This window comes from Topomyia yanbarensis, chromosome 3 (genome assembly GCF_030247195.1).
Source record: "Topomyia yanbarensis strain Yona2022 chromosome 3, ASM3024719v1, whole genome shotgun sequence".
Lineage (NCBI taxonomy): Eukaryota > Metazoa > Arthropoda > Insecta > Diptera > Culicidae > Topomyia > Topomyia yanbarensis.
This window is the reverse complement of record NC_080672.1, coordinates 389,844,092-389,868,177: the sequence shown is the minus strand read 5'-3', so window position 1 is coordinate 389,868,177 and position 24,086 is coordinate 389,844,092. Positions and strand designations below refer to the sequence as shown.

At 40.7% G+C, this 24,086-nt stretch overlaps 1 protein-coding gene across 2 annotated transcripts in view; it reads right to left on the bottom strand.

Moving 5' to 3' along the window:
* LOC131693555 (uncharacterized) overlaps positions 1-24,086 on the bottom strand; it is a 223,172-nt gene that overhangs the window by 24,877 nt on the left and 174,209 nt on the right. For both annotated transcript variants that reach the window (XM_058981466.1, XM_058981467.1), the window contains exon 6: positions 18,061-18,300. In XM_058981466.1, the coding sequence (XP_058837449.1) occupies positions 18,061-18,300 (240 nt within the window). The remainder of the gene's footprint in view (positions 1-18,060; positions 18,301-24,086) is intronic.

The following is a 24,086-nucleotide window of genomic DNA, read 5'->3' as shown; positions in this document are numbered from 1 at the left end:
CGGAAGATAACGATCGCGCGAAATTCCTCATATTCAACCCGCCAGTAGCTGTTGCCGATCGTCTGGGGCTCGCGATCGGACAGCTTTATCGATCAGTGTCGTAGATGGTTTTTGTTTTTTGGCCACCGTTACCATTTAGTGTTGATCGCCAGTGGCGTTCTGCGTTTCAGGTCTTATTTGGGATTTAGTTGGCCTAAGCTGACAGCATCAATTGTGGTTCATTTTATCCATGGACACAGATTCACTGGTTTTGTCAATCGCATGTCAGCTGCAGTCAACTGATGATGTAGACGGGATGACAGCCGACCTTCAAAACACGCAAATGGAAGATGGAAGATAATAACTTATTTGCATGTACTGCATGCTAAGAACGTGTTTTGCCCACTTGATATTTACTTCCCAGATATACGCCCCGGGGGTGTAATTACCAATTTTATTCCTAATAACCTATTATTACAGCGACACGTTTTGATTGAGCAAATTATACAATAATACCAGTTCATTTTCGTAACGAAGACCTACCTAGCAGTGTCAGGGCTCTTATTGAATATTGTCGCAGGCTATCTTAGCCGGCATTATATTTAATCAATGCAGGTCGTTAAGAGCTATCCTGTAATTTTCAACTGGACATTCATAAAGCTTGAAATCTTAAAGGAGGGGGTGGGGAGGTCAAAGAGATAGAGAGAGAGGGTTGCCCTAAAAATCTACGGAGACTTCTTTTTACTTTTTACATTTCTTGCAAAAAAAAAATGTATTGGATTCGCTCAAACTTTGCAAACTTTTCCCGGAGGGTCGGGTCTCATACACCAATCGTGCACTAATGTCATGTAATTATCTCAGCAACTGCTGAACCGATCTTAACAAAACTAATTTCAAATGAAAGGCCTAACATGACAATTTGACACTATTATTTTTGATTTTTGGTATGTTATTTACTTTCTGAGATATGGGTAATAGAGTGGCTCGCGGTTGTATGGGAAAACTTCAAAATGATTTAAACTAGCGGGCACAGCACTTTTTGAGTTCCTTTTGTGGTCCCAAATGCCTGTGCAAAATTTGGTAGCGGTTGGTTGCTTCCCGGGTTTGCGCATTGCGTTCAAAGTTTGCATGGGATTTTATATGGGGAAATCAATTATTTTACATTTTAATTAATAAAGATCCCTATTTCACTGATAATGAAAAACCAGCTACATAAAACTATAGTTCAAACCTTGGTTAACAACTTTGCCGAAGACCGTGACTAGCTACGAGATTTCAAAAAATAGTTATAACGATTTTAAAACTTATGGTAAAATCCAAATGCAGAAATTGATTATAAACTTATAAACCGTTGTACCATTTTAAATGAGATAACAGTAGAGCCCTTAAATAGTAGCACTCAAACACGTAAGATTAATTTTTAATTCGACGGTACAAACCTGCGTTGAAGATGTGCTCCTTATGTTATACTAAACTATCTAAAAAGGGAACTGGGGAGTACACAAGCCTCCCCCTCCCTCTTCTTTTCATTTTCTGACTACGTCTGTGTTATTCAGCAATTCATTCTGAACATTTCATTCAAAGGTACCAAGTCTCTGCGATGAATATATTCTCATTTGTTCAAGTTTAAAGTATCGGTGTCGTGGTGTTGAAAGAAATAATTAATTTCTGCATTTGGATTGAACCATAAGTTTTAAAATCGTTATAACTATTTTTTGAAAACTCGTAGCTAGTTACCGGTTTCGACAAAGTTGTTAACCAAGGTTTGAATTATCGTTTTATAAACCTGGTTTTTCATATTGAGTGGAATAGCGATCTTTATTAACGTAAATGCAAAATAATTGATTTCCCCATATAAAATCCCATACAAACTTTAAATGCAATGCGCAAACCCGGGAAGCAACCGACTGCTCCCAAACTTTTCACAGGCATTTGGGACCACAAAAGGAACTCAAAAAGTGCTGTGCTGAAAAATGTCATTTTCGAGCCACTCTAATGAGTAACTTTCAAACGAAGTAATTAATTCACGATACGTGAATATAATTAGAACGCTTATAAAATGCCTTTGTAACGAGCTATAGATTGTCAAAATCCGTTCACGAACGATGGAGATATCAAACATTTTATATGTTCAATCTTCACTTACAAATTTTCAATAACTAAGAATGAGACCGTTGCATAGAGTATTGGTTAACTGGTGTTTTTGGGGCAAACTTAAACCGATTTTGAACATCGGCGTATGAATACACAGCTACGTGATTCAAGGAAATCGGGCTTTATGAATTTATTCAATAATAATGTACTATTTCTCAAAATTTCATACGTAACACTACAAAGACAAAATAATGTGTAATTTCACCACAAATTGAAAATGCTTTTAGAGTTGATGTATTTACCCCTCGGAGTATGCATTGCGTTCAGCAGTGATGTAGATTGGATGGTGTATTAATACACAGATCACAAAGTAATCCACCATATAGTGTGATAATATATTTCTTTTTTTTCGAGAGTTGTCCTACTGGAGCTATAGAGCTAGGTTCTCGGAAGGGCTCCCCGTCAGAATCACATACTACAATTTGCAGACGAGATAGGCAATGGCATCCACTAAAACACTGCTTTAGGCCAATTGTAGCGGGCCGTGATTCCGAATGTGATATTCATTGTACGGTTCAGGTATGTGCGGGCGTAGGGACTTCGCGATCGCGTGTATCATCGCGAAGGACTCGAGCATTTATACGTTAACGTGTTCGATCGCGTGTGCGTTTGTATGTCGCGTGTGCTAACGTGTATGTAACTTCGCGTGCAGACATTCTATATTAAAACCTTTTACCTTTCGCATATTGGCGTGTGTTCTAGAATGACCGCGCGCGGACCGTGAATCTGATACTTAATTTTTCGTGTACGGTTCAGATTCTAGAACAAAGTGGGTTCTTCCACATCACTAGACTTCCCAGCAGGGGCGGCGAAACACTTTACGCCCGAGTGGGTAGAAAGCATAGGGTGAGGGGTCCATTAGTAAGGATTTTTTCCCTTTTCGCAATGCACACGCTTACATTACATTCTCATTAAATCACGTTCGTTTATGCAAATGGAACTGTAGTACAACGATGTTTTCAAGTGTGTGCAGTGCGAGATACTTGCGTGGCGCATCTAAATTTTTTGAAATGGTTCAAAATTTCGAGTGGGTAATTACCCACTCGGTTATTTTCGAGTGGGTAGTACTACCCATACTTCCCACGATTTCCGCCGGCCCTGCTTCCCAGTCAAGTCGCCATAGAATATGTTGTTTAGTGGATGTGAGCGTAACGTTAACATTGTTACCGGAGTGTTATAAAGTTTGCGCGATCGCAAACGTAGGTGTGCGTAGATCATCGCGAAGAGCTTGAGCGTTCGTATGTTGACGTGTTTGTCGCGTGAGCTCGCGTGTATGTGATTTCGCGTGAATAAATTCGATTTTGTAACCCTGTGGCCATTCACATATTCGCATGTGTTCTTGGATGGCCACGCGGACCGTCATTCTGATATTTAGTTTTCGGTGTACGGATCACATTCTGACAGGGAGTGAGTTACCCCATATCACTAGAGTTTCTGGTCATGTCGAAAGTGTTGTCCAGTGGATATGGGAGCTTTCCATTTAATTGATTCAATTGGAGGCATGGCCCTAGACTGCTGGAATCGAGGATAGATACTTCCGGACGTGACCGATTTATGCTCGCGCGAGGGCGGGGGACTGTAGATTCACGCTTGCGATCGCGTTTGAATGTATATAAGTGCTGAGATGTTCATATTATCACCGGGATGTTATAATGTCTGCGAGAGCACGGGTGTAGGTTGCGGGGATGATCGCGAAAACCTCCAGCATGTATGTTTGTTTGTCGCGTGTGTGTGACTTTGAGTGTATAAACTCGATTTTTATGTCGCCATGGAATTTGTTGTTTAGTGGATATGAGCATCATCTTTTTGATTAGTTCATCTGAAGGCATTGGACTTAGGCTACTAGGGCCGAGAATAGGGACTTTCGGACGAAACCGATTCATGATCGCGCGTACACGGGCATTTGGAGGTTCCCTCTTGAGACCGCGTTTATGAATTTATAAGTACTAAACCGTTCACTTAGTCACCGGGGTGTTATCCCTTTAACGAGAATGTGGGTGTGGTTGTGCGTGGATGATCGCGAAGGACTCGAGCGTTTGTATGTTGACGTTTTTGTCGCGTGTGCTAGTGTGTATGTAGCTTCGCGTGGACACATTATTTTCATAAGCGTATGGCCATTCACATGTTCGCGTGTTCTTCAATGATCGCTCGTAGATGTCTTGTCTGGTTTTTATTTCTATTGGTCCAACTGAAGGCATGAGTTTGGGTTGCTAGGATCAAGGGTAGAGACTTCCGGACGTTACCGACTCATGATTGCACGAGCGGTGGGTTGATGCTTGTGACCGCGTTAGTAAATTTTTAGATGCAACCGTTCATTTAATTTCCGGGGTGTTTGAATATTGGCGAGATCGCGGGGGTTCGCATTCGTGATCAGATTTGTGTTATCGCGAAGGCCACGTTTGTACGTTTGGAATGAGAGATTGTGAGTGTATATGAGAGAATAAGCAATTTGTGTTAGTGAGTGTTAGCATGGATCTAAATTAAAATATAGCAAAAAAGAATGGTGCCTGCAGAGAGACTTGGGCCCTAAACCCACATTGTATATTATTTGACCATGGCGGTGGATAATAAAGGTCGCCAAGTTAAGTACTAAAATTGATCACAATGTATCTTAGCTAAAAAGAAAATAATCGTATAACAAGTTTCTGTGATATAATTACTGTAATACTGCTTTGGTGGAAAAGCCCCCGGACCATATCAAGGTGCAGTATCATGCCGAGGGCTTATAGTGTAGTAATATATTTCTCATATAATACTTATGCATATTATAATCGTGGAGCACCGAGAGCAACTTTATTTTTGAATCCCAAAACTCTAGTGAAAATTTGACTTGTTTTGCAAGATTTAGATTCTACTGGTAATGGTGAAAAAGCCAATTGCATTATTTATAATAAGGATGCAAAGAATTAAAATATCGTATAGTACAGGTCGGACTCGATTATCAGGGGCTTTTAAAAAATTTTTTTACCCCGGATAATCAAGTCAAACTTTTATTTGTGTTATTTAATGAATTTAAGCTTTATTCGCGAACAAATTGGAAATAAAATGATCGGGGAAAATTTTCCTATTATTGTAAATGTAAATGTACCTATTTTGATCCTAGTCGATTTTCCAGCTTTGATTTGCATATTCAGTTGTTTTTCATTTATTACGCGGTGCTACAGTGATTTTGTACTTTTCAAAAGACCTAGTATAGGTTGTAGACCTCGTCAATTGCAACACAAAAACAATGTATGAAAAATGTTGTATGCCATCAAAATTTTGATTTATAAAAAGAGATTTTGATTTATAGCAAAAAACGATTTGTCGAAACTTTCGGCACCAACAAATTTTTTGCGTGATTATTTTTTAAACGATTTTAAAAATTTTCAGTATTTTGCAAAGTATGCTATGTCATGTTCTTTCGTTAAAAGTGCTAAGCGGTTTTAGGACAACGATATGAAAGTTATTTTGCTATTTTTTCATTAAAAAATGAAAATTGCTCAACATTTTTATTAGGATATATGTCCTTGCTTTAATAAAAATTTATGAAGAGCATTTAATTGCGCATCTAATGACCTATTTTTGATCAAAATCGGTTGAAAAAATGGCTGAGTACCTACAAAAGACTTTTGGGTGCTACTGTACATTATTCACTATTTTTATTTTATGCGTATTATTCATTATTTCCGGCTCATGCTATCATTCAGTATTTTTTACTTTCATAATCTAATTTTTTAGTCATTCATTTTATTCATTTTGGATTAATAATTTGGCACAAAATAATTTATTTTATTATTTTTGTAACTATTTTAATATTGCTTATTTTTTTCATTTTAATAATTGAATTCAATTTTCCGTTTATTTTTCCTTCTTTTTTCATTTTACTAAATCTATTTATTTTCTTTTTTATTGATTTTATCATTCTTATCCAGATTGTTTTTCATGTTTGATATATTCAATTTATTTTATTATTTTTTTACAGTTTATTCATTTTATTCAGTTTTATTGTTTTATTAATTAGTTGATTCAGTTCAGTCATTACTTTTATTTATTTTATCCAATTTTATTTTAAATTAATTTAATTTATTCTATTAATTTGATAACTTTTTGTCAATTTTTTGTTTTAATAATTTTTATTTTTTTGTGATCATTTTCTATAACTTATTCAGTTTATTCAAGGTAAAATTCGTTCGTTTCGAACTTCGTTTATTCGTGGTATAATTCGTTCGTTTCGAACTCGAAACTGGGTTCATCCCACCACTTATTGGGAGTCTTCGTATGAGTTCTGCACACTAATTAATGATCCAACAGTGATATGTGTAAGAAATGTCTCATCTCACTGCTAGGTGGATTATGTCGGTTTTCCAATAAATATTTACTAGTTTGATAATTGTTTACTATATATCCTTTATCCGAATGTTTTGCACAGTACCGAAATGGCGAAAATTCTCTCGGGCAGCTTTTGTCTAAAGGGTAAGTCGATAATGATTGCGACGCTTTCGACCGCCACAAATTTTCTAAATGAAACCAAAATTTTTATGTATTTGATCAGATTACATGACTTAATTAAATGTTAGGATGAGTTGCGACTGACGCGCTCCATCGCTTCATTTCCGGTTTATTTTGTCCACTTCCTCATAATTTTCTTCTCGTCCTTCGCCTCTTCATTGGTTTTTCGATATTCGCGCTTAATCATAGCCCAATACGTTTAAACCGGGCGGAGTTCAGGGCAGTTTGATGGGTCAAGTCTTTCGACACAAAATCCGCAGTTCTGAAATAGTGGCATGACGTAAAATTGGGCCACAAAACTGATATTTTGTCATGCTGTCTCAAAAATGGCAAAAGCAATGTTTTTGGAAACACTCAGTTTTGTAAATATAGCCGTTTACGGTGTTATGGTCACGGACAGTTTACTAAATTTGTCACAAGTGCATGTGGCCTGCCAAATCAAGTACATAATTCGAAGCGAATTGCAATGTCTTCTTCCGTTTGAAGCGGTCATGCACAGTGAACTTTTCTTTTCCCGAGAAATATTCATCTCCCGGCTTTTGATTGAAATCCACTTTGGTGGAAATCTCTCCATCGATGACGTAACTCCGGTATGTCGTTACGAGCGTCTTTTCCGCGCGCGTTTGTTGGCAATACTCTACCTGCGTTCGTCTCGATTTGGCAAGTTCTACCACTTGTACAGTAGGATTCTGGATCGGTTCTTAGCTTTCTGAACAAAACTTTGCGAAATATCAAGGTTTTTGACTAATACTCGCGTCGACATGTGCTATCAGAACTATTTCAGCTTTTTAGCGTTGCTAGGATCCGGAATGTGGTCTACTGTCATCCGTTCCTGGAAACTTTGGAGAGCCTTTGAGACGGTTGAATGATGTAATTTCATCAGTTTTGCCATGCGCGATTCTACAACCCAGAATTTTTCATATGGGTGAACAAATCCATTAGCGAACGGTTTGCTGATTTTCTTTCATCCCGACCGGAATCTCACTGATAATTGTGAATCTTAGCGGATGTAAGCAATAGACTTCTAAAGAAAAACTATACAAGTTTTGGTTAATTTTGGTCAAGTATGAAAAAAGTTACATGTTTACAAGTTGAAAGTGTTGCAATAATCGTCGAGTCACTTTTTATGGTCTTTCGAACCTTTAGTTTGCTCAAACGCACGGAATTTTGCACACCGATGCATCGCGATGAGCCAAATATCATATGCTCAAATTCCGAGAGTTTCTCCGTATATTTTCTAATAAAAATTGGTAATCCTTTTGACATTTTCCATTCAAACACAATCTTTCTCATTTAAAATCCCATCTCGTGACATTACATAATAGATTATTCAATCAATCCCGTTTCCATTGATTCACCTTGCAGCGTCATCATTCTCATTTATTAGGCTGTCTGACAGGCAAAGAGAATGGCTTGTTGAATCGAATAAAATTTATGCGACAATCGATTACCATCCGTGGCAGTCTCTTCGCAGACATAACCCGTTCTTCGTACTCAAGTGGATATCCCCCCTCCTTTGCAACCACTGGTACTTATTCGAAATCGTTAATAAAATAAGTGCATTGTTTAATTTACGTGCCACCTTGAGGACCGCCAACCATTCCCGCGTTCTCCTCTTATCAGCCGCGATCCCCTTCACACCCAGAGTCAACCACGACGAGGTGTTAATTGCTTATTTTCCGCACATTGTAAGTCTTGTTCGGTTCTGCCATACCCGGGACACTAGTAGTCAGTCAGTCACTTCCGATCGATTATTATTATTAATAAGTGATCATTTATATAATGGCTATAATTAACTTAATGCCATATTGGATGCTACCGCTGCTGACTGCAGAAAATGCGTTTCGTAACAAAAGAAAAAGTTCTTTCATTTACCGCCACTTTACTGGTTAGGCGCGATTCTCTGGAAATAATGAAAATGTCACACGAGTTATCCTTCGGTTCAGGCAGGTACCGACCGCCAGCATATTTGCAATTCCCAATTCCATACCACTGAAAGCTGTAATATTTCAGGCACATATCGCCCGGGTGTGCTGAAATATTGCTGCTTCGATTTCATTTCTTTTTTTTCCAGAGCTTATTCCGCGCCCGTACTTGACTGTTGCACATGCTAGAATGAAGTTGTCACACCGTCAATACCTGGAAATGGTTTACAGCCTTGACTCACACACACACACATGCTGGGGGGGGGGAGGGGTACGTGGGGGGGTGGGGACAGGTGTCAGTCGTCCGAAGGAGAATGAGCGGCGTGATTTGGCAGTTTTGCATGAATGAATGGGAAAACATGAACAAACTGTCCCATAAACAAGTCAGTTGAGCGACGCCCGAAAGCCTTCCGATGGCCGTTCGACAAAGCGGGGTTTCAGGTTTGCTAGCGGGGATGGATTTATGGTTACGGGAAATTTGAACAACAGAAACGGCGGTGGTGAACAGTAAATACTGAACTTGTTGGAGGGAAATTGAAAATATAAATTTATTGGTAGAAATAAATTTCTATAGTTTTGGATATACTATAGCGTCAAACGGAACAACTATAGTCAATCTAACCAGACAATATCGCTAGTGTGTTACAAAACTGACAGTTGCGACTGTTTGATGAAATAGTATGTTCAATTGTGATTTGTATTGTTAAGATATTGACTAAATAAATAATAATGATGTATTCCCTGGCAGCCTGAATACGGTTTTTTGCCGATGTTATACTCAAGCTATAGTGTTATAGGTCTAATTCTTTTTTATATACTATACCATGTGCTTTGCCGTGCGGTGGATCGGAGGGCTGAAATCTCTCGACGTATTTCAACAAAGAATTGACCCACTGGATTTCTGTTTCTATGTCGTAAGAGATGTCGTAACAGATGTGGCTGTGGTCCATCGGAGTGGTTCATAACATTATCTTTCTCCGGACAAAACCAGCTTAGAGGCAGTGTGGCATCCGGCGGTTTGAAGCATCTCAGCAAAGAATTGATCCACTGGAATCCTGCTTTCATGTCGTAAGTGATGATTGAAAACAGGGGTCCTCAGCTCAAGGCGGTTCTCCGTGCCGAGGACTGAATGATCGAATTTACGATTTTAATTTTCCCGGGCAGCCGCAGTGTTAAGACCCCATCGTACATCTCGTTCAAAAGAGTTGGACAGATAGTGGAGCCCTGAGGAACGCCCGCTGCGACTCGCATTGCCTTCTGCCCTTTTTTCATCTCGTACAGCTCTACTCTGGAAGTAGCTCTTCAGGATCTGGCTCATTCTTCTGTGCAGCGCTGTAGCATTGGCCTATACGAGGCTGGATGGCCCGGTGACTTCCCTGACTGGCGACAACATCAGCTTCTGTACCTTCCACATTTCAGGGAAATTGCCTTCATTTAAACACTTCTGCAGCACCATCCTCAACATATCCGGTTATGCCAGGATCGCAGCTTACAGCACCACGTTTGGTATTCCATCTGGACCGAGGAGTTTCTTTGATTTCAGGCACTTCGATGCTTCTGCGAGCTCATCGTGAGTCACTTGCCGATCGCCCGCATTTGCTCCTTCTTCTTCGCTGTACGGTATCGGTGGCTAGACAGTCGAATCGTGTTTTGGGAAGAGACCCTCAACGATTATCTTTAGCTTTGCCCGGGCATATTTCAGCTGGTATCACCTTCGTCATGACGACTCAGTACGCGTACCTCAGGGGTTGGCGTCTGCTTCTCAGCACAGCTACTTATGGCAAACTGGTTTGCTAAGCTTGATCTCCCGTTTTAAAGCAACCCTACCTTTTCGAAATGTCGCTTGCGCTCCTCTCTCACTCTCCGATCTTGCTCTCTGAGCCCGCCTGCTGGCTTTAAGACACGCAGCATGTAGCATACTGAGCTACTCATTTAACCAGTAAGCTGCAGACCGTCTACTGCATGGCTTCAGTTTTCGTGGCATTGTAACGTCACAAGCCGTCACAATCCTTCTTGTTAGATCAGCCGCATCAACGTACTTCATTCCGCTGCTCGCCTAAGAGACTCAACAATGAGGTTTTTGCTAAAGACTTTCGTCTTCCACTTTAGCTTGACGGTCGTCTTTCTCCGTTTTGCATCAGGGTTCCATTGGCCGATGCGGTAGCCAATCGCCTGGTGGTCGCTATGGGAATACTTCTCGCACACTCTCCATCCCATGTTTGTCGTCAGTCAAGGACTACAGAGTGTGGTGGAATTTCTCTCCGTACCGATATCCGTTTCGTAAACCAATTAGCTCCCAGTTTTGTCACGATACCAGCCATTTAGCTCCTCGTTTCGCCGCGATCTACTCGTTGTAGTCCTCGGCGGTTGAACCTCCACAACGAGCCGACAGGTAGGTGTCGAGGTGTGTCGCCAATTTTCACTACAAGGAAATAGTCTCACAAGATAACTTTTGCAAATGAAACTTTGAGAATTCCATTTAAAATATTAGGCATATTTCTGTTAAACATTTTCAATTTTTTCAAATTTCTTCAAAATATTTTGACCGTCCCCCCCCCCCCAAAACATACATAACGGGAAGGACTGTTCATTTGTTTTTTTTTAGTTTTATTAACGTGACTTCAATTTTTTTTATTCGTTACGCCTGGACTCATCATGTTTAGTGCAGTCGCTATCACGTTGTTGACGTCCGGGAGAGAAAAGAAATTTCAATTTTTCGCCGACCGAAATCGCCTACCACTATTCCGATTCGGTTTTTCTGACTGTATTTTGAAGCTGACCGAGTGTGAGTCGTTCGAGATAATCGAAGCCTTTATCGTCTTTATCCACATTGTGTACGCTTTGCTTGATGTGCAGTACAATGACAAGTGAAATGCTACCCACTTCTAGACAATCCAGCGTGTTAATATTTATTGTATAAGAATTGATGAAACGTAAGTGCAACGCAGAGGGGATTTGAATGTTGATATTGCCGTTTAGCGAAATTTTTGTTGGGGCCGTATTAGTATTAACCGTCTTGGTAGCATTTTTTTTCCTTATTACTCTAAAAGCAAGTTTGGGGTGTACCTAGAGGTTCGTTCGCTTCGAGTTATGAGTGCTTTCAGAAGAACCCCTTGGTGTAATGTGGGATTTGCTGAACTCAAAAAGTTATGTAGAAGAGCTTGGAATCGAAGATTTAAATTGGCTCGCTAAGTATACAGAAATGCTCTTGGATCCTCCGAGCGAAGGGGTTGGAAAAGCCCTTGCCCCAATGTCTAAAGTCTCAACGAGGCTGGCAGATTAAATAATTTGTTTTTAAAATCGAAAGATTTTCATGTGAGTGAGACACAGCTGTACGAAGCATCACCCACGACTGCCCCAGAGTTCTTTTCAGGTAGTTCTGATTCTTGAGCATTTGCTCGGAGAATCGTGACACCCAAAACGATCAAATGGGCAATTGAAAGTTTTGCTCTGTATAAATCTCCAGGAAAAGATGGAATCATACCAGTTCTATTTCAAGGAGGATATAAACACTCCAAGTATATTTAAAATAATCTTACTTGTAGTCTTGAAAGAGAAAACATACATATCATTCGAGTGGCGGAAATTAATTGTAAAATTCATTCCCAACGGTGGCCGCGTTACCTGAGAGGAGGCATAGAGTTCTAGAATGATCAGCTCGACCTCCTTCCTTCTCAAATCAGTGGAACGTTTTATTGACCACTACATGCGGGTTGTTAGCTTGGGCGAACATCGGCTACATGCAATGCAATATGCATATAAGCGGGAGAAGTCTACTGCCAACTTGCTACACAATGTTGCATAGAACATTGAAAAAGCTTATTGTTTGTTTGTTTATTAAGGTTTTAACCCCAAGGGTCATTTGCCTTTTTGATTTCGTTTTCAATTCAAACATTACAATTCATAAAATAATAGTAAAAAAAATAATCAAATATTATTGCTGCATTTCTGGGCGCACTACTTTCCGCTTCTCGTGTTTATCTTCTTTCTTGGTGGTGAGCAATGGTCAGGTTTACCTACTGTCGCTTGCTGCTCAGTCCGTCTGCCCTCTCCCTCGCTCGTGTTTACGTCCATGTCTTCATCGTTGGAGCTTTGTTCGTCGCTGTTAGATTCTTGGTGCTCTTTGTGTTTTCGTGTGACTCTGGTATAGCTGTCTTCCTTCTTGTTTAGTTCTTCCTTGCGTACGTTAACTATTGGCTTTGGGATGCCGTGGAATATTGTTTGTCCGGCATGCATTTTTTGACCGGCTGTCTGTGGTGTATCAGTAGATGTCCAAGGCTGTTTGGTGCTGTGGGTTGTGGTAGATGAATTTTCTTTAATTGATTTGGCACATGGCTTTCCGTAGTGTGCCGTTTTGTTACAAAACTGGCACGTGGACGTCAGTCCAGGGTATGTGCAAAGGGTTCTTTGTATGTAGTTAACACCTTGCGATGATCTGGCCTCGAAAGTTAAATAAGACGGTATAGGTTGGTTCAGTCGCATTCGCACAACCCGAACACCGTTGGGAATGCCAGGGAAAAAGTTTCTCCATGTGTCGTTAGAGACTGATTCCACTTCTCCATACTTCGACATGAATCTTTTAATATATTCCTAGCCAGTACGAGGTGCCAGATCATGGAGCTTTATTTCAGTTAGATCGAGATCCATATACACGGGGATCTTGGTTTTGACGTTTTCATATTCGACGTCATGTTGCATGTTGTTCTTTGCTACGAAGCTTTCTGCCTCGGCTAAGGAGTTGAACGTTATTAGTACTACATTCCTGGTGTGGCGAAGCTGGACGTGTGAAACCTCTGTAAGATCAAGTTTCATTTTCACCTTGACCAACTGTTCCACCTCGCGCACTGAAGGTCTAAGACGGGTTTGCGAAAAATCAATCGCGATTGTGTTCTCCCGTAATGGGCGAAATTTATTTTGTTGCCCACTCATTTCACTCGAAGTTAGGTGCAACGGAACTTTCCTGTGTCTATATGTTACACGTACACGTTAGAACGGCGCGGCGCGGATAGTATTTTTTATTTGTGTGCTGTTCGCAAGCGGTGCGCTATTTGGCTTCTGATCTGTACGAGATGAGGAAGCAGACTGAAAAAGCTTATTCTCAAAAGTAATTAATCTTAAGAGTTTTTCTCGTCATTGAAGGTGCTTTTGGAAACGTGTCTTTCGAATCCATTTTGGAAACAGCACGAGGTCAGCTTCATATATCACGAACTGGATACATGCAATGCTTAGCAAACGACATTTGTGCTCATCGTTAAGACAAGTAGAGATAAGGAAACTGTCTGCGGATGTCATCAAGGTTCCATAGAAGTTGCGTCCTGTCACCACTTCTATGGAACCTTGTCACCGGTGGCTTGTTGAGGAAACTTAATCAGCTTGGGTTTCCGACGTATGGTTTCGCCGATGAATATCATATAAAAATCACCGGTATTTGCATTAACACACTTTTTGATTTGATACGGCAAGCCTTACGTGTTGTTGAGCAATGGTGTCTTCATGTTGGGCTATCAGTAAATCCAAATAAAACATTAATGGTGCTTTTCACGCAAGGAAAAATTACAACTGGAGCTCGTCTGTTGCAGTTCTTTAGTATTGAAATTATTGTCGCAGATCAAGTTAAGTACGTTGTGGTATCAGAATATATTCAGAATCAAGCGAGTTTGCATGACATTCGACAAATGCAGCCGGCTTTCGGCAAATAGTTAGGACTCAAACCGAAGGACATTCAGTGGATATTCATATCAGCAGTTCGACCAATACTGGCATACCATGTGCCTTGTGTGGGTGGCAGAAGGGAGAAGTCACGACAACCCAATCAAAGTTAAACCATCTTTAGAGAATGGTCTTGAGGGCTGTGATTGGTGCGTTCACGACAACACCTACTACAGTTCAAGATGCACTTTTGTACATAAACCACTATATGTATGTGTCTCTGAAACAAGAAACACTTTGTTATACATATCGTCCTAAGCTTACTGGGCTCTGGAACTGTCACCTAAAAGACCGTGTAACTAACCAAACAAAACTGTGGGCCCAAATGATTACTTGGGTTGAGTATATTCTTACTCCCAGTGACCTTACACTTACATGTAGTTTTTCTTGAAAAACCTTCAATGTGAGCTTTTATACTAGCGAGGAATGGTTGTATGGCTGTATGGAGTGACAATTTGAAAAATTGGTTTTTGTTGATTACTACTACTATTGAGCGTGCTGAGTATTATTCGTGTGATCTTTGTGAATGCGATTACGGAACTTCACATCATTTGATATGTAACTACCCTGAAGTAATACAATTGAGTGTCAGGGGTTTTCTCCATTCACAGATGGAACTATGTACAGGGAAATAAAATTCAAGAATATGCTTTGTTCCGGACCTAGTGTGATAAAGAGGTACAGACTTTTTCAGCTGGGTTCATTATACTTTCGGGAGTGAAAAATCTTGGTTGTTTACTTTTTTGTGGTGTGATTGTAGTGTGTTGTCATTTTCCATTCCCTTACTTTTTTATTTCACCTCCCTTTCCCTTCCGGGGAGGAACATGCCAATAGAGCATATGCAATATGAGGTATGGGCTAGGTTAAAGTATGGCTATCTTGTATTGCGTATCTGAAATCGAATACTATCATTAGCCATAATAAGTACCAACAGTCGATTTCTGGTTATCCGTCTTAGTTCGCTACCAATGCGTATGCTGTTGTAGTGGAATACGATTGAAATGGCTTGCAATAAAGCACCTTAGACGCTACGGCGTGGGACCTGCTGCGTGTTAGACGTGTCGCCTATAACGGCCTATACTACCAACCATGCTAATTAATATGTGCGGAAAGTCGGTGTAATTATTGTTGCATATGTATTTATCTCCGGGAATTCAACCTTGTTTTGCTGCTAATTGTAGCGGAGTTTGAATAATCCGCATCCAAACGACTTCCGCTGGCAGGATCAAAACAATTGTGGATTCATTTTCGAGTTAGTCTCGACCCCTAATTTCGAGGTCCTTGCGATTGTCCGATATCGATGTTATACTTATTATTGTCCACTGGAACTAGGTATGTTTCCTTCGTTCGAACTAATCCCCTCAGTAACTGGTACCAAATTGGTACCCGATTGACATTACACCCAAACAGTTCACACGACTTATGCGAACGCCTAAAGCAACAGGCTGACCGGGGTGATGCCTTGGGAAGCGAGTACAGAACTCTTGTTTGTCGGCATGGGGGCCAAATGCCTGACAATATGCTCCCTAAAGGGGATAAAATTGGGAGTCCCATGTTGGTGTCAATAACTGACGAGATAAGTTCGAGACACCAAAATTCTACTGTTTTAAGTTAGGATTTATTCCGGCATGAACAAATTGATTCATCCAATTTTTTTCCCTTTGGGGAATTATATATTACAAAGGAAGTAAGTGCTTTTCTTCGAAACACACGTTTGATTGTTTCCTATATCGCAGTTCTGCATCGGTTCGCTCTGTTCGCCTCTAGCTCTAAATTAATATTTAATAAAGGCATTTTCACTTTTATTTGCTTTCTTCGTTTTTATTTTGATTCCTTGTTTGTGTGTGTGTTTGTGTGCGTGGCTGCAACACTATCGTTTCTCGGATGTGCTATCATTCCTCGGGTGCACTCGTGCGAGGTGCAAGCATGATAAGCATCGATCAATTCTGCGCGAAGCTGGCCAGGGCTCTGGCCTCTGATGCTACATAAATTACTTATGGCGGATGGTTTACGACCGCGTGGGCTTAAATTTGACCGAATCTGATGGCCGTCGAAAAAACCCATCGAGAACCGATCGGCGCCTCAATCCGAACCTCTCATCGCTCCCTTCCGCTAGTTCCTCACAATTCTTCAAAACCACTGCCAACGACCAGGCGGCGTGGAAGAAGTGCGCAAGAGCCCGCTGGGGAAGAAACAACCGAGGAGGAAAACATGTTTGGAAAACCTCTAGCGGTCATGAAATGCATGTTCAACTGCAATCTACTGCAGCTGGGGAATTCGTTCGTCCGGGCACCCGGGCGAGGATTTCGTCTGCCAGCCATCATCATATCATGCAAGAGTCGAGTCGGAACTTCAACTGGCGTATACCTACCAGATATGCAATGGTATATGGGCTGGGAGACAGAGAGGGAGAGAGAGAGACAGAGAGTATGAACTTCTTTTGCGTTTTTGCTCAGGTTTTCGATATGATACTCGTTCCGTCAGCCTGCATTGGCCTCCCCACCCGACCCACCGGTCAGAACACAAATGTTCCTAAATGTTCCAATTCGAAGTAAGCTGCAACACGAAAGAGATGGGCGAACGATTCTCTTCGCTTTCATTCTTCGATCAGTCTGGCATAAACAAATTGCATAAGATAATAACAATAAAATGCACCAGCTCATGCATTTCTGATGGATCGGTGGGTGCGGCGAGGAAAGGGAGGAGGAAAACAGTCAAATCATTAATAAGTCTAGACGTTTTGCAGTTTTTATTTTATTTTATTATTTGCTGGAGGATATTTGTGACTGAACGATTGGAGCTCGCGAAGAGGCAAATTTGCATCAGATTGGAATTTTCGGGATAATTTCTGTGAACAATCGCGGTGCTATCGAACGCGAATGTCAACGTTCGTCGTTTCTTCGTTTTTTACTGACCTTGCCTTGGTGATGTGTTGTCCTTCCCTCTGCTTCGTTTTGGGTTACAAATGCATTTATTTGCGAGAAGTTCCTTTGTCGGCCCTTTACAAATTGATATAACCAATCGAGCTTGATGCAGACACATAAATGGATTTAATTTATAACGCAATTTGGGTGGAAGCTTATCCAGCTAGGCGACATGTCCACAAACTTCGTTTGAAGCGAAAAAAAAATGCACAGTGTATCAATGAAGTTACGGCGTGAATATTAACAAAAGCCTCTTAAAACCCGCCCGAAAATGAAAACATCTTGCTTATGCATGCTGCTCCCAGCATACACCGGTTGACCATGCAATTAGGTCGAGCACTAATTTGGTCCAAATTACTTTTTAATAACTCGCTCATCAGGGGGTTCGCCTTCTGGCACTTCTCCGTTCAAGTAATATCACTTCGTAAATCGGAAACGTGTACCTCGAGCGAGACTCATCAACCAAGCCCCACAGAGGCCGGTTTTTTACCTTGGAGAAACAACCAACAAATTAATAATGACTATGTTTATACTGGCAGATTCGTCATAAAACGACTGTATAAAACCAGTAGCTTCGGATGGCTTACCACACTCAGAACTACTTCCCGCACGCCGGCCGGACATAAAAACCATTCATCAGCTTGTTCGAGCTGCTCGGTCCAAAGACCCACCAGAAGGATAGGAGGACCAACCCGCTCGGCCAGCCAGTTGCGCAGTATGCACACGAACACGAACGCGACACGGGAACCGTCTTGTCGTCTGCGTCCGGTCCGGTCCGGAGCAGACAAGAGTGAGGCGTAATTTAAGATCTTGTTTTGACACCTGGTATTCGCGTGCGCTCGCAATTATTCATCGGAAAGTGAGGTGTGGCGACTTACCGATGCAACGGCCCCGGTACGCAACCGGGATGGCCCGTCCCGTCACGCAGGCCTTCTGCTTCAGCTCGCAGATACTCCGGTAGGTGATCCCATCGGTGCCGCACACCACCGATTTGGCGGCGAACGCGGACGGTCTCGAATCCGCCGGACAGTCCCGGGCACAGGTCACACAGTGCGGGGTGGAGTGCTGATCCTCGACGCAGTACTTGCCCTCCGGGCACTGGACCAGTCGGCAGGTTGCTGGAAAAAGAGATGGCAGACGGTTTTAGATGAGTTACATTAATGCGTGGAGGAATGGTCCAATAAAAAAATAGTAAACAAGTTTAGCTTCGGTGTAAATGCACAGGGTTTATCTCCGAGAAAATGGCAACTTCTAAATTGGAGAAATTTAGTGAATCCACGTTTCTCTTGAAGTGAAAAATAAATGATTGAACCTGAATGATTCCGCACACTTGGCATTAAATGAAAACTTGTAAAATATTTGATGCAAAAACTATATTTATGAAGCGGAAGAAAATCACATCGGTCAAGTTTAGAGCAGATTCAAAGGTGACTAACATTATTAGATTGACGACATATTATGACTAGTATGTGAGTTATAGGTTTGGGATGAAGGTTCCATTCATCTACTTTCTACTTCTACGCGAGTCGGACCAACCATCGATCAAAATGAGCAACTCTCTATCTAGTCTGCATTGCCTCGAGAACAAGGAAACATTACATCTATTCTTGCGTTATAAGTTGATGAAAAAGCATTGCTTCAACCCAACGCCGCGGGCGTTGATTTTGAATTTAGATCTATACGACCGAATTTCGTGAAGTGGAATATTTTCTGGGTGTGAAAGTGGAGCTTATGTTTACGGGGACTCCCTATATTCAGTAGCATCACCTACGCAATGCAGTACTGAAATCATTCTACACGGTAGCCCAAGCCGAAAGTATTGTTTTGTAGAACGTGTTTTGATACGTAGCACAGAGGAGTAACTAGAACAAATTCTTGGACAAAAACCAAAATATTTTTTTTCGATTTTTTTGTTTCGTTATATTTTTTTTACATACCTAAGAACCTTCTGTATAGCATGGCATAATTAGGAGTATATCAATAATTGTTAAAGAATTTTTGCATGTATACCCAATGGTGAAATTTTAAGGGATATTTTAATCGTTTTCGTAATATATTCAGCAAAATCGCTTTCTAGTGATGATGACTGTATTAAATAACACAATATTATTACAAACGTAATTCAACACAACCGTTTGTTTAACTTCAGCTTAAAACTAACTAAAAGAAGTAGACTTGCTGTGTATTGCACCAACTTTAAAAAATTCCTTTTTTAAACATTTTATTCCAAATTTGAATGATAAAAAAGTTACATCATACGGCTAGATTCGGAAAAGTTGCTGAAGCAGTATTACAAAACAAGATTTCGGCTATACAAAAAATATTCGAACACTTTCGATCTTGTCCGATCCACCAATCCCAAGCGATTTGAAAATATTGAAATTTTTACTAATTTGAGGTACACCGAAATGCTGTAGGGCCAAATATTATGTTTGCCAAAATGTATCTCTATGAAAATATGCACAGGCGTCTCTTTTCTTCTCCCTTTCCCACTGATCAAATGTTTATGCAACTGGAAAAACAAATGTATTCACAAAGATCACCTAGAAATTATTAGTATTCGAAAGGATATAGAAAATTGGTCTCTGCACTGGTAGGTGGGTAGATGCCAAATTGTTCCAAAAAATAGTAATTGTCTATTTTTAGTTAATTAAGGTATAATAACAACAATTGCAGCAGCAAATAATTTTGGCCAGGATTCGACCCCAATTAGTTCTCTGTGCGTAGTTGAGAGTGATAGCGTTGGAATTAAGATTCCCGTCTATATGAAAAATGACCTATCACAACGTACTCCTCCTGATCAACTTGCAAAATGCTTGTCGCAATAAGAAGAAGTAAAATCCGTTTCACCTGATACTTGGGAAATCTTCTCCCTGGGTACTCCTATGAGAGTTTGTGTTTATTTTAGTAGCCTATGGCCTAAAAACCACATTCGTGGCCCGACAGAAACTGGTCCACCTTCCTCTCTCTGTACTGTCCCATTCCTGCTGCCACCCCGCCATCGAATTGATTTTCCCTATTTTCATTACTTTTCTGGTGTTTCTATCATTGTAACATTCGATACCCTCTGCCTGGGTGACGTAGATCGGAATCATCCCGGCGATAACGCATATTGCCGCGCATCTGTATGCACTCGCGATTCGTACGGCCATTAACCGGAACGTCCTGTTCAGCTTTCCACGGTTTCGCTTGATTTTCAGCGCAGCATACCAGACAGGAACCTCATATCGCAGTATTGATGACGAAACAATGAAAAGCAGACGTCTTGTGCTGCTTCTCGGACCGCAGACATTTGGCATGATCCTCGCTATTGCGTTAGTCGCCTTCGCCGACTTTTCGCAGGCATAGTCGACGTGGTTATTGAAGCTTAACCACACGTCGATTATCACTCCCAATTGCTTCAGTGCACGCTTCGATGTAATGACGTGCCCTCCGACGGTGATCTGCATCCGCTGAACCGCTTTGCAGCTGCTGACCAACAATACCTCCGTCTTGTGGTGAGCTATCTGCAGCTTGAAACCCGTTCATCCAATTCTCGATCACGTCTATTGTCTCCGTTACCGACACCTTCTAGTGTCTCACCCATCACCAATAATGACACGTCGTCTGCGAAAACCATGATTTCCTGTGCAGCTGCCGCCCGCTGGGACTCGCATTCCCTTCTGTCCTTCGTTGGTCTCGTACAGCAGCACTCTACTCTGAAAGTAGTAGACGAGACAGGCAATGGCGCCCACTAAAACACTGCAGAATCACCGCGAAGGGCTCGAGCATTTGTAGGATAACGTGTTCGATCGCATGTGCGTTTGTATGTCGCGTGTGCTAACGTGTATGTAACTTCGCGTGTATAAATTCTATTTTATAACCGTGTGCCTTTCGCATATTCGCGTGTGTTCTTAGATGATCGTGCGCGGACCCTGAATCTAGTACTTTATTTTTGGTGTACGTGCATATGAGGTTTATTTTTTGTTATAAGTTATTAAGATAGAGGGTAATAGTTTCCGGACGTGACCGATTCGTGATCACGCGAAAACGGACAAAACTGGATTTTGTAACCGTGTGGCCATTCCTATATTCGCGTGCGTTCTTGGATGGCTACGCGAACTTCATTTTGATAGTTAGTTTCCGGTGTAGAATTCACATTCTGACAGGGAGTGAGTTACCCCATATTACTAGAGCTTTTTTTTAATTGGTCCAAATAAAGGCACGGACCTAGTCGGCTGATACCAAGGATAGAAACTTCCGGAAGTGAACGATTCATGATCGTGCGAGCGCGGGAGTTTTTAGATTCACGCTTGAGAGCGCGTTTCAAAATTTATAGGAGCTGAGACATTCACCTTATCATGTTATCATGTTTGCGAGATCGCGGGTGTAGATGCCGTGGATGGTCGCGAAGGGCTCAAGCATTTGTATATTAACGTGTTTGTCACGTGTATGTGACTTCGTGTGTATAATTTCGTTTTTAAAATCATGTACGCGTGTATTCTTGAATGATCGCGCGTGGACCGTGAATTTGAAGCTTAATTTTTAGTGTATAGTACAGATGGTAGAAGAGAGTCCGTTTCCTCATATCACTAGAGTCGTCTAGTGAATATGAGTGTCACTTTTTTGATTGGTTCAACCGAAGGCATTACTCTAGACTGTTAGGACCGAAGTTAGACTTCCGGACGGGACCGTTACATGATCGCCCGAGTGGTGGGTTAATGCTTGAGATCGCGTTTGGAATTTCATAGGTGCTACGTTTACTTAACTACCGGGGTGTTTTCATGTTGGCGAAATCGCTGGCGTAAGTATGTGTGGACTATTGCAATTGCATGGTCGCGTTTGTGACCAGTTTTGTGTTATGGCGAAGGCCACGAGCGTTTGTACCTATATAAGTATAGGTAGAGTATAGCAGAGATATACTAATTAAAGGAATCATAACATGCCAAATAAAGAAAAAATGCAAAGAGCTTGATTAGAAGGGTATAAATTGACCGATACCATTTTGGTATACATCAGTATTGGAAAAGCAAACTAATAGATGTACAAAAGACACAGACTAATGAAGAAGGATAGAAAAACACATGCAACATGCAGTTGAACTCCAAATGCAGCAAATGTTGTATATTTGCCATCAACGATAATTGCATTCTGTTAGACTTTCATCATGCTATACTGACCGGGAATGGATGATTCACGTGAGTCGGTAAATTCATTGTACCCTAATTTATCCAATCCGACCTTCCCGAATGAATAGAACCAAATGTACAAATTGAACACCCGAAGTATTAGTCACTATTCTATCATATACGCCAGTCCTGCATCCATTCCCTGACCAACTGTCAAAAATATTCAGACGAACACATACACAGATAGACACACACAACTTCCAATATGCGCAGGTGCAGAGTATGAAAAAACATAGAACATGAAAAAGATGCATAAGCCCTCTCGGTGTCCTCGATGTACCACTATCGAAGCGTGTTGCAATAACCATGTTAAAGCAATTGTCTGTTAGAGGTTCTGTAGCACTGATACACGCCATATGCTTGATGATGTTTGCAATACCGTCAAACCCCTCATCCTGTTCCGTAGGTTACAATTTTGTGGACATTTATTCATAGATTTAGGAACATTATTCTGAGTACGACTATACGACGTGAACTGATTCACGATTTATTACATTTTGAATATGATCTAGATTTCGTGGTTGCGAATTGGATCACAAAATCAAAACATTTTATCGTGAGCTATTTCACGAAACTCGGAATATTATTCATGAATCCTTTTAATCATCGTGAATATATTAATCACGACTCAATATCCGTGCTCATGAAATAATTCACAAAATAATGAAATAATTACAGTGCGTGCACGTGAAATAGTTCACTAAATCAATAAAATATTCATAAAATCATGATATTATGTTCATATATTCGTTAACTAGTTCATGATTGCTAGTAAAATAATCATACCTGACCGTGCGTGCTCATCAAATAGTTCACAAAATCATGGAAAAGCGAACTGGTCAAGGATTTTTAGTATAATAGTCACGCCTGCGTGCTTGTGAAATAGTTCCCAAAATCATAAAATAGTGTTCATGTGTTCGTTAACTGGTTTATAATTCCTAGTATAATATTCACGACTGACCATTCGGGCTTGTAGATCACAAAATCATAACACATTATTCATGGATTCGTGAACTGGTTCTTGATTCCTAGTACAGGATTCATGATTTATTTGTAATATTTAGAAGATAACCCTAATCATTTTCTATTTTATGCAACGCTGATGGTGCTGAAATTTTCACATGGACTATTTGACACAATTTGGGTTTTTTCGTGAAATATATAGCTATGCCCAGCTTCTGACGACTAGTAATATGAACGAGTAACCGATATAAGAAAACTACTAGGACCTCGAACGTCGTTTTTCATTTGATAATGTTTATTGTGATGTTCGGATAGAAAACGAAAACTGTGCTAGGCACCAAAAATACAAAACAGAGCCACCAGTTTATGAAACCAGATGTCGAGAATCAGTCACATTTTTATGATCCAGTTTATATTGTCATGTTGTCATATTGTTTATAAATCCGACATGAACATTAGTCACATTACTTCACGTGTCAAATTCTAAAGTGAGCTCAAGAATGGAATATCACAATGACGTGAACATAATTTACAAAAATCGTGACAAAGATCCCGAAATCATGAACTTAAGTCTCACATGACTCATGAATATAAATATTAAAAATCGATGGAATCAATCCAGTTCTACTACAAAAAGCATATGAACACTTCAAGCATATTTTGAAAAAGGTTCTTACTTGTGTTCTCGCAACAGGATACACATCATTAGCGTGGCGGGAAAAAACTGTAAAATTCATGCGCATCACTTATGACTAGACAAAGAGCTTTACACC